Genomic DNA, 12848 nt, shown 5'->3' with positions numbered 1-12848 from the left:
CAGGATGGGAGAAGCATGCTGAAAGTAGACCAAACATGATTGCTACTCAGTGCCTCTTTTGCAAACCACAACACCCAAAAGGAGAGAGAACAGAGGGGAATGCCCTGCCACAGAGGCAGGGTGGGATGGGGGTGGGAAGGGGGGTGGGAGGGATACTGGGATCCGTGGTGGTGGGAAATGGGCACTGGTGGAGGGATGGGTATTTGATCATTGTATAATTGAAACCCAAGCACAAAATTTGTAAGTCTACAACAGTACCTCATGGTGTCTCGCTAATAAAAAATAAATAAATAAATAAAATTAAATAAAGGATTAATAGTTTTAAAAATTCTACTGACACTAAGAGCACATAAGAATATAGTACTTTCAAGTGAATAGGTTCTTAAAATAAGGGCCATTGTAATCTCTAAAAAAAAATCACCTTCACAAGCTAGTGTAAGCCAGAACCATCAAACTTAAACTATCTGTAAGCAGGTATTTAATATAAACACAATAATAGGCAAATAATATTGAATAAATAAATTGTTTATCATCATGTGTAAGATGGAAAAATTGAACATTAGAAATAAAATAATTTAATGTTAAAACAGCAATATTTTTCCATTGCTAGATTAGTATTTTAATTTTTTTAACTTACCAGTTCGCTCTTTTTCGACCTGCTATTCTGTTTTACAGGTGAAACAGTATCTCTTGCTAAAATCTGGGGTCAAAAAACTGAGACCAATGACAAAGCTAACAGGATATCTGAAGCTTCATGTGAAGGTAGAGCTAAGTATTCAGGATTAGGGTTCTTTATCTTGCTATACTAACACTAAAAGTGTTTACATATTTAGCTTGGTTGCTAAAATAAGGGGCAAAACAGGCACATGGGAAATAAGAGATTACCAAGTGCTTGTGGGAAGAATAGATGAGTTAGAAGTGACATAAAGATAGTGGAAGATTATCTTTGACACTTTGGTGTTACTAAAGGATATAACTATATACAGCAAAAACACTAAGATGAAGACTATTGTAACCATACTCCCTCAGTTGAAAAAATTAGTCACCAAAAATTGTAATTCAGTTTGAGGCTCAGATTTAGACATAGTAAGTGAGGATCAAATTTCTTTGTGCAAGATCAAGACTTTTATTTTTACTTTTGGGTAATTAATGGCAATTAATTATTAAATAAACATGCACATCATATTTCTAAAGAAAAATGTTCCTAATTGTTTTTTAATTAAGTTCATTTTCATGAGAAACTTCAAGCTACCAACATGATATAGAGCTGTGATATTCATAATCACCTCCCCAAGCTAGTATAAGCCAGTACCATCAAACTGAATACAGTTGATCCAAAATGATACTTACTCGAGTGTAACCAGGAGCAGGCATATTAAAGCATATCACCCTTTTAATTATTTCCTTTCAAATAGCCCGTGGAAACAGTGGCCACTTCTCCTTATATGTGCGTACCTGATTGACAGTGGAAGTGGAATGAGATAGGACCCAATAAGAAGCAATTAACCAAAAATAATTACTCTACGAAGCTGCATCTGGTTTCTTCTAGGAAAGGGAAGTAATTGTTGATTCCACTGAGAGATACACCAGGAAACGCACACACATACAGACATTCTACATATATGTAAGTGTATGTGAGTGTATGTGTGTGCATGTGTGTGCATACAGATATAAAAGTAATAGAAATATTTTAAAATTTCATAAAACCATCCATCATAATTTAAACATATAACAGTATTTCATCATATTTGACATTTAAATATGGAACATTTCACAATATATTTTTATTTCTGTCATGAACTTTATTTTCACACATAAACTGTACATGTAATTCACAGTCTTTATATAATAAATATTTTATTAATGACATATACTTCTCATTGATAAGATGCTATTCCATACACATCAAAAACAATAATAAAGTATAACAAAATGACAACATGATAGAAATAGTGATAGCAAGAAATTAAGACAGCTAAGATACAGAGCCACAGACAAAAACAACTTTCACCCAAACTAAAGTTTGTTCAGAGAACTGGGTGGTTGGAAGTTTCATTTAAATTTATTGTCAAATCTATAAACATTATTTTAAATGCCATTTTCTTTTCTTTCTTTAATCATCTTATGGGTTATTGTATAGTAAGTTTTTGCATGAATATGGATATAATTTATCACAGTCTACCCTTTGTTATAAATATTATTTTATCATATGCTTACTGCTGATTATCTTATTTTTCTAATATAAGTTTATAGTTAATGGAGAAAATGCTTTATATAGATATCAGTGCTTTGTTATATCTCTAGCTCTCAAGAGTAATTTTTAATTGTGGTAATTTTATAGTACTATTCCTGCTAAAAATAGTACTTCTTTTCATTAGTCACAAATCCAAGCACACATAAAAATAGATCATTGAGAGCTGGACACGACAGGGATACTTGACTTTCATACAAAAAATTCCAGATGGATCGCTGACACATGGTCTCCAGAATCTTTCTAGAAAGATGCTAGAGGCTCCAGGGGACACCTGGGTGTCACTAGTCCTCTCTGGCATGGTAGGGCAGAAGCAGCAATGAAGCTCTGGGTCTTAAAATTGAATCATCCAGCTACATTAGCAGATTATCATCAGGATTAACCTCCAAATCCCTGTACAATGCTTGAAGCCCACACCCTGTGCCTTGAAATAAATAATGAATAATGATTACATAAACAAAGAAGTAAAAGCCATCTATAGAAAAGAAACAGAGGTAGATCTTCTGACCTTTGTTATAACAACCAGTTCTCAAATGTGATCATGAACATTTAATCTGATAGAAAAAAAACATACTTGGTGAAAAGATTTTTTTTATTATGTAACAGATTTTGTTCATGAGAATATGAAAAGATAATTTACAGGACAATGGTAACTTAAAAATGCGAGTGTTTAACAACCAAAAACAGGTGAATATTTCAATAGCCTCAAAACCAGAAAAATAACCTCAACCTCTTTAACCTTTCAGTTAAAGAAACTAAGAAAATGACTAATAACACATAAAATATAAATTAAAACTAAAATGTCCATGATTAAATTAAAAAGCTAACAAAGTTAAAACTATATGGGAATGTTGGAACATTAATAACAGAAATGTCAAGTGGTATGAATGCTATAAAAAAGTTTGGCAGTTTCTAAATACACATCTGACAAGGGGTTGATATCAAGGATACACAAAGTACTGGTTGAACTCCACAAGAAGAAAACATCCAACCCTATCAGAAAATGAGGTGACGAAATGAACAGAAACTTCCTCAAAGATGAAATCCAAATTGCTAAAAGACACATGAGAAAATGCTCTGCATCATTAATCATCAGGGAAATGCAGATCAAAACAATGAGATATCATTTCACACCACAGAGACTGCCCCACATTCAAACATCCAAAAGCAACCGGTGGTGGCGCGGATGTGGCAAGAAAGGGACTCTCCTTCACTGCTGGTGGGAATGCTGACTGGTTCAGTCCTTCTGGAAAACAGTATGGACGATTCTCAAAAAACTAGAAACTGAGCTCCCATTTGACCCAGCAATTCCTCTCCTGGGAATATACCCCAGAGAGGCAAAAAAAAGTATAGTCGAAGCAACATCTGCAGTTGTCTGTTCATTGCAGCACTGTTTACAATAGCTAGAATCTGGAAAAAAACCTGGGTACCCAAAAACAGATGACTGGTTAAAGAAGCTTTGGTACTTCTACACAATGGAATACTATGTAGCTGTCAGAAAGGATGAAGTCATGAAATTTACATACAAGTGGTACTACATGGAAAGTATCATGCTAAGCGAAATGAGTCAGAAAGAGAGAGATAGACATAGAAAGATCGCATTCATCTGGGTAACATAAAGTAACAAAATAGGAGACTAACACCCTAGAGTAGCCGAGACAAGTACCAGGAGGATTACTCCATGGCTTTGAGGACAGCCGCACACGCTAGGGGAAAAGGCAGCTCAGATAGAGAAGGGAGCACCAAATAAAGGGTGTTGGGAGGTTCCTCTCAGGATGGGAAATGCGTGATGAGAGTAGACTATAGTCCGAACAAGATTGCCACTCAATGTCTCTTTTGCAAACCACAGCACTCAAAAGGAGAGAGATAACAAAAGGGAATTCCCTGCCACAAAGGTAGGGTGGGATGGGGGGAAGGGGGGTGGGAGGGATACTGGGACTGGTGGAGGTGGAGAATGGGCACTGGTGGAGGGATGGGTATTAGATCATTGTATAACTGAAACCCAAGCACAAAAATTTGTAAGCCTACAACTGTACCTCATGGTGTTTCACTAATAAAAATTTAAGGGAAAAAAACAAAGTTTGGCAGTTTCTAAGCAAATCAACAATATTACAATATTATATTTTAGTTATGCTACTGGGTCACTGTCACTGTCCTCCCATTGTTCATCGATTTGCTCAAGCGGGTCTAGTGACTTCTCCATTGTGACACTTGTTACTGTGTTTGGCATATTGAATACATCACGGGTAGCTTGCCAGGCCTTGCTGTGTGGGCGAGTTACTCTCAGTAGGTTGCCGGGCTCTCCCAGAGGGGCAGAGGAATAGAACTTTGGTCAGCCATATTGGCCTCTTGCAAGGCAAACGCCCTACCGCTGTGCTATTGCTCCAGCCCATGCTACTGGGTACATAGGAAAAATAAAAATTATAAACCAAGACTCACAGAGATACTGAATATAAATGCTTTATCAGCATTGTTCCCAAGGGCCAGAAGTTCAAAACAACCAAAGTATGTATAAACAGATTAATGGTAAAAAGTAATATATATATATATGTATGTATTCTAACACAAATTTGCATGGTATTCAAATTTTAAAAGGATTGACAATAGAAACATACTACAATATGTATAAACTTTGAAAACACTACATTGGGTGGAACAGGTACAACACAAAATGATGAATAATGTATGATTATATTCACACAAGAAAACTAAAATAAGAAATTCAATAGAATTATAAAGTAGAATAGAGATTACTCAGAAGGGATTTGTTATATATAAGTATTTTTGGAGGGGGGCTGATAATAAGACATCTTTTCAGGACCACTGTCCACACACTCGAACAAGTCTCACCCAAGACGGGATGAACCTCACCCAAGAGCAGATTGGCAGGAAAACCCAGATATGAGAGAATCCATGACTGAGATCTCCAAGCCCTCTTGGATCGGGACTGGGCTTCCTCCCCCCGGGTTCCCAGCTTTCCAGTAGCTTGGCAGTCATACCCACAATCTGTCCCTGGTACCATGTAATCTCATCAACAACCAAGACCCAGGGACTATTAACTAAAGCTCCTAGAAGAGAACGACACAGAATTTCCTGGACATTATATTCTATTCATAACAAGCAATACAAAACAAATCATCTGGCATTGCCTTTTTGGCAGGTTTGAGTGATGGTGGGACTGGTGTTGAATTATCAAATGTAACCAAAGTAGAGAGAGAGTATGGGGAAAATTGTCTGCCACACAGGCAGGGGGAGCATTGGAATGGGGGTGGGAAGGTCAAAGAGGGGTAATACTGGAGATTTTGATTGTGGAAAATGTGCACTAGTGAAGGGATGGGTATTTAATGATTGTATGACCAAAGCTCAAACATGAAAGCTTTGTAACTCTATCTAATGGTGAATCAACAGAAAGGTGGAAAAAGAATAATAATAAAATAATAATAATAATAGCACAGTGGGTAGGGCGTTCGCCTTACAAGCGGCCAACATGGCCGACCCGAGTTTGATTCCTCCGCCCCTCTCGGAGAGCCCGGCAAGCTACCGAGAGTATCTCGCCCGCACGGCAGAGCCTGGCAAGCTCCCCGTGATGTATTCGATATGCCAGACACAGTAACAACAAAAGTCTCCAATGGAGACGTTACTGGGCCCGCTCGAGCAAATCGACAATCAACGGGAGGGCCTTTACCTGTAATATAAAATTAACATTATGAATAAAAAAGTAATATGGAGTTCATACCCAATTCAATCAGCTTAATCAATGACTGAATAAATAGCAATAGTCCTCATTAAAAAATAATAAAATAAGACAGCTTAGTTGTGGAACATTTTCAACATTTTTAATGGCACTAAATTACACAGTTAAAATATTCACATAATTAATACTACCTATATTTTATCATAAAAATTCAAATGTTGCCAAAATTTTAAAAAATAAAATTATTAGTATTTGGTATTACAATGAACATGTTTATTCTCTTGGATAGAATTATCTTTATAATAAACTATATGCACTAAACATTTTTCATTTATTTAAAGTACATAAATTTGTGATATGATACTTATTTTCCAATTCACTATTGTTGTTATAAAAAATTACCAGCTTTCACTCAGTTTTATTGCACTATAATTAATAAAATGTTTTAACACTGAAAATTATACAATATTACAAAATATTCTTTTCTAAATATTTGAATTGTGTATTTGACATGTATAGCTGATGACCTGACATTAAAATATACAGTGAAATATTTATAAAGTTGAGAAAATTAACATATTCATGCCCTCAAACATGTAAGTGATAGCACAGCGGTAGGGCATTTGCCTTGCACGCAGTCAACATGACCAACCCGAGTTCGATTCCTCCACCCCTCTTGGGGAGCCCTGCAAGCTACCGAGAGTATCTCGCCCACACGGCAGAGCCTGGCAAGCTACCCATGATGAATTCGATATGCCTAACACAGTAACAACAAAGTCTCCAATGGAGACGTTACTGGGCCTGCTGGAGCAAATCAATGAACAACGGGAGGACAGTGACAGTGACAATGACAGTTAAGAATACCTAAATTCTATGCTGTCAACAAGTTTCAAGGGCACAATACAACATAAAACATGTTTTGGGGAGGAGAAACACAGCTTCATAAATGAACTAATCTAGCCTGCACAGGTCTAGATTAGTTCATTAGGTCTAACAGGTCTGCACAAAGAGACCAGTTCTATGACAAAACTGGACAAAACAACTTCTGATTTATGAAACTTCTTTCTCTCGCCCTCCCTCCCTCCCTCCCTCCTTCCCCTCTTCCCCCTTCCTCCCACCCCTCCTTCTCCTTCCCCCCTAACTTCTCTTCCTTCCTCTCTCCCTCTTTTTCTCTCTGGTTTTGAGAGTACACCTTGTGGTGACCAGGACTTCTCTTTATTCCAATCTCTCAGGGATCATATGCCTTGTGAGGGATCAAATCCTGCCGTCCACTTGTAAGGCAAGCATCTTACCTGCTATACTATCTCTCCAGGCACCTTATGAAACTCCTTAAGAACTCTCAAAGGTAGCATTGTAATTGAAGCAAAACTCTGCTACCCCAGGCCATGTTTTGGTCAAAAGGTTACTTTCATGGGAGGGGCCTTAAAGGTAGAATATAATGTATGTTTTGCAGAGGTGTATTTACCACCAGGTCAGTTAGTTCTACTTCAACCTTCCTGTCCTGTTAATCCTGTTCAGCATAAAAGGAGAAATAACTCAGTACCCACTGTTGAAATGAACTACAGATTAAAATGGATTCCTGACAGCGGGGAACAAAAATTTTAGCAAAAAAGGAAAATAACAAGGATGGCAGCAGAAGTTATACCCAGTGATTCAGGGACTGAATTAAGGTAACTCATTTGCAAGAGGAAGTTCCTAAGTTCTGAACCATCCAATCTGTAAAAGGGAAATATAGAGAAGAGTTTTCCTGTATGTTAGAATATCCAATAAAGAGGTAAAAGAGTTATTAAATTAAAGAGCAATACAATATGACTTGACGCTTATCTTCCACAGAAATGGAAGGAAGAATTGATAAGGGGCATTCAAATCAAGCTAAATATCAAAATTAGACAAGGAGAATGGTCCTTGCTCCAAACCCCAAAAGCCTAATACTCATTTTGTTTAGATTTGAATATAAGATGGAGTTGGCCTCAGGTGATCAGCCCATCGAGAAACTTTGTTGATTTTGGTGCCCACTGGCCTGGAGAGCACCTTTTTGAAAAATATGCTTTCCTGTTCTTTGTTTACAAAAATTCATTCTTGTAACCATGAGGACAAGATAGTTGCTCAATGGACATGAGACTGCCATCTTCTAAACTAACCACTTGTTGCCAATAAAACACTTCCTTGACTTATTTGAAAGAAAATAAGTGATTTTAATGAAGTTATCATGGAACTTTGTTGTCTTTACTGTAATTTGTGGCTACCTGAATATCTCATTTTACCAAATAAATTTAAAAAGCAATTCATGCAAGAAACCCAGATGTGTTTTATTTTATTCTACCTATAAATATCTTTCATTTACATTAGCTAAAATATCAATGTAACAAATTCTGCAGGAATTTTGATATCCTAATCTTGTGTATCCTCTTCAAATATTTATTTTGGAGGGGACAGTGTTGGAGCCACCCCTGATGGTGCCCAGTACTGGGCCCCTTTGTGCTAGAGGAACATATGGTATGGGACTCCAACCTGGTGTCAATTACATTCTAAGTAGATGCCTTAATTCTAAGAGTTATTAAATTAAAGAGCAGTAAAATTTGACTTGATGCTTATCTTCCACAGAAATGGAAGATAATTATCTTCACAGATCTGAATATTGAATACCTTCTTCTTAATAATCTAAGAGGTGGGTCATAATATTCACTATAGTGGAGACCATTAGGGCAAAATAAGAACAATGGGAGAAAAAAATTTTCTTTTCTCTGTGCAGTATTCCTAAATTGGCCGGGTGGGAGGGGGGATCATTTACCTAATGAGTATATCTTTTGAATATCTAATACCAAAGCATGATGACAAATTATTTGTTCTCCCATAATATGAAAGGATATTCTGATATTTTACATTCATAAAATAAGTTTTTTAGTGATGCATGTTGTTTCCCCAACTTCTTCCAGAGCTCATTTCCATTGTATGAGTTATTCTGACTTCTTTTGCTAACTGGATAAACATTTCATTTAAATATAAAAGATAGTTTAATTATCAGAACAATGAGAACCATACTAAAGTATTGTCATGTTACTAGCAAGAAAAACTCCTTAGATAATATGCTAATTTCATACCATTTTATTACTGTATGAAAAGCAAACCAGGATTTCTAACATCAAAATATGTTTTTAACATCTAAAATAGACATCATCCAGGAAAGAAATCCTAAAAAGATTGCTAATGATCAAAATCTTGATTCATTTTTGAATGATTCATGAGTTTATTTTTACTCTTGATTCATGAGTTTATTTTTCTGTTTATCCAAGTGTGAATAATTTCACATTCTCATGACAATTAAAAGAGAAATCACAAAAATAGTTTCTTTATATGAAGGAATTAAAACCTGGAGACAAGCTTTTAAATATAATATTTGGAACAATTAGAGCCTTTTCTATATGATTTTTTGCAAAATATTCATCCTAATTTTCTTTCTTAAAAATTCATTTATTTTTAAAACTGAATAACAGTTACAAAGCTGTTCACAATTGAGTTTCAGTCATTTTATGTTCCAACACCTGTCCCTTCATCAGTGTACAATTTTCCACCACCAATGTCCTCAGTTCCCCGCCCCCATTTCTATGACAGGTATTTCTCTCTCTCTCTCTCTCTCTCTCTCTCTCTCTCTCTCTCTCTCTCTCTCTCTCTCTCTTTAGTTTTGGGCACTATGGTTTGCAATTCCAGATACTGAAAAATTATCAGGTATATCTCTTTACCTACTTTCAACACTGAGTTACTGTTCAAAGTGATCATTTCTGGTTAGTGGTTGGAAGCTTGTCACATGTGGGTGTGGGGCAAAGGGAAGTTAAGATAGAGAAGGTATCAGTATGACAATAATAGTTGGAAGCTGTCCTAATTTTTTATTGTTTTTTGATTAAATACAAGCATACTCAATACTTTATATACCAAATAATATCTCTGTTAATAACCACATAATTTACTGATGGCTTGGGCCCTAAACCCCAGTATCCAGAAAAATAATATTAGGCTATCCATATAATCTCAGGGAGAATAAAATTAATTTTGTCTTTAATTTGCTGTTAATAATCATCCAAGCAATATACATTATGAATCTATTTCTTAAATTATACCTTATGAGATCAGTGAATCAGAAGTATTTTAACTTAGAACTCACAGACTTAATTTAAAAAAAAACTGCAAATAATGATTTACATTGTGTTGAATGCTTTTGGTATATGTAGTTTCTGATTGTTGGAGAATATGTTATCCTTTTAGTAGAATTTTAACTGTCTACTTCCACTCCTGCATTCTGTGTAGAAAGTTCCCATGTGGGTTAAATATTAGGTTATTATATTCATTTTTACCAGATCTATACTTACTTATATTAAGGATATGTTATAATGGAAAATAATAGAATAACAAGAATAGTTGAGAATAAAATTTATTTAAATTCTTTTTCGGAAAAAAATGTTTACATGTTTTATGAAAAGGAATTGAAATTTTGGTACATATCAACTTATATGTGAGTATATTATATATATGCATATGTATTCCAATTACTCTTATTTGTAACTGAAACACACTAACGGCATATGTTTTACTTAAAAATTCCCATTATTGTGTTGAGAGGATCCTCCCAGGAAGTGAGATGCACACTGAAAGTAGACTATAGACCGAACATGTTTGCCACTCAAAGCCTCTTTTGGAAACAACAACACCTTAAGGAGAGAGAGAACAAAAGGGAATGCACTGCCACAGAGGCAGGGTAGGATGGGGGGATGGGAGGGTGAGAGCGATATTGGGATCATTGGTGATGGAGGATGGGCACTGGTGGAGGGATGGGTACTCGATCATTGTATAACTGAAACCCAAGCACAAAAATTTGTAAGTATACAATTGTACCTCATGGTGTTTCACTAATAAATTTTTTTAAAAAATAAACAAATAAATTTTTAAAAAAATTTCCAATATTTAGCATATTTCATTATATTAACAACATGTACTGATTGGAGAGAAAAACAAGATCACTCTGTCTTGTATCTGTTTGGTTTTCACCCCATAAATGATGGGGTTTAGCATTGGGGGCACTACCACATAAAGATTGGCTATTAGGATATGAACATGATGAGGAATTGTTTTGCTCCCAAAGCGATGGGCAAAAAATGAAAAGAATGCTGGGGCATAGAACATGAGTATGACACAAATGTGGGAGCCACATGTGTTAAGGGCCTTGAATCTGGCCGACCAAGAAGGTATCTTAAACACTGTGCAAAGGATCATTGTGTAGGAGGTGATGATGAACACTATATCCAGTCCTGTAGACATCAGAGCAACAGTCAAACCATAAATTATGTTAACTTTGATATTATCACAGGCCAATCTGGCAATACCCATGTGCTCACAGTAGGAATGGGGAATGATGTTTTTACCGCAATATTTTAGTCTGTATACCAGGAAGATAAATGGGAAGCAGATCATAAAGCTTCTGACAACAGCTGCTATTCCTATTTTGCCAATGACGGAGGAAGTTAAGATAGTGGTGTATCTCAGTGGGTAGCAGATGGCCACATAGCGGTCAAATGCCATCGCCAAAAGAATAGCAGATTCAACTACAAAGATGAAATGTATGAAGAACATTTGGATAACACAACTACCAAAAGATATATTCATGGAATTGAACCAGAAGATGGCCAGGATCTTTGGGGCTGTGGCTGTGGAAAGAAGAATATCTGTTAAGGCCAGCATGGAAAGGAAGAGATACATGGGCTCATGGAGACTGTGCTCAGTCACTATCAGGAAGATCAAGAAGATATTTCCTACGACAGCCACAATGTACATTGAACAGATAGGGATAGCGATCCAAACATGTATATCTTCCAGTCCTGGGATTCCAGTCAGAAAATACCACATATCCTGGGGATTAGTGTAGTTATAAAAGGAAGCATCCATCTGTGTCAGGTATTTCAGACCTAGAAAGCGTAGAACTGACTGAAGATGCAGAACAACCTTAAGCTGATTGATGTCTGACTAGCTGTTTTTTTCCCAAATTGTTCTCTGTGAAAGGACAGTGAAATGGGTTATGTAGGCTCAAATTACACTTTGACTCATTCCACAGAAGAACTAAATCTGTATTTTAAAATAACAAATTACGTTTAATAATTGCTTAGTATTTTATAGATTATATATAAGATAAGATAAGATAAAGGCCCTCCCGTTGATCGTCGATTTGCTCGAGCGGGCCCAGTAACGTCTCCATTGGAGACTTTGTTGTTACTGTGTCTGGCATATCCAATACTCTCGGTAGCTTGCCGGGCTCCCCGAGGGGGCGGAGGAATCGAACTCGGGTCGGCCATGTTGGCCGCTTGTAAGGCAAACGCCCTACCCGCTGTGCTATCGCTCCAGCCCATAGATTATATATATAAAAAACTTATTAAATCTTCACAAGAGACTCATGCAAATATCTTTAAAATGATCCATGACATGCATACTATTGTTGGTCAGACAGGGCTAATTTGAAATCTCTGATTTTCACCACTTCTGAATAGTGTCTTTAAAAATAAAGATAAATATAAAACCATCACATCATTTTTTCTGTATCTCATCATTTTAATTGTATCTGTTTTAAATAGACATGTGCAAAAATTTTGGAAATATGCTAATTATGGAAGAGTAAATTATGTTTTGCCAAACTATATTTCAAGTCACATATCAGGTATGTTCTCTTTGACATTTATTCCCACTAATAAGCTAAACATAAACACTGTGAAGGCATTGTAAATGCATGTGTTATAGGATGAACAGTAAAAGAAAAAAAATTCCATTGATAAATAAGGGTTGGCTTTGTAAATGAAAATATTAATCATGTGAAGTAGCATAATAATCTATTCTCCTTTTGCTTGTTGAAAAGCAGATAGTTGG

The 12848-nt window shown here is 36.0% G+C and overlaps 1 protein-coding gene across 1 annotated transcript; it reads right to left on the bottom strand.

Annotated features, from left to right (window-relative positions):
- Positions 1-10919: 10919 nt before the first annotated feature.
- LOC130025217 (olfactory receptor 52Z1P-like) lies at positions 10920-11879 on the bottom strand. The gene has a single exon (XM_056116160.1). The coding sequence runs from the start codon at positions 11877-11879 to the stop codon at positions 10920-10922; it is 960 nt and encodes a 319-aa protein (XP_055972135.1).
- Between the last annotated feature and the right edge of the window lie 969 nt (positions 11880-12848).

This window comes from Sorex fumeus, unplaced genomic scaffold (assembly GCF_029834395.1).
Source record: "Sorex fumeus unplaced genomic scaffold, SorFum_2.1 ptg000030l, whole genome shotgun sequence".
NCBI classification, from domain to species: Eukaryota; Metazoa; Chordata; class Mammalia; order Eulipotyphla; family Soricidae; genus Sorex; species Sorex fumeus.
Note: the sequence above shows the minus strand (reverse complement) of the source record. Positions and strands in the feature narration are given on the sequence as shown.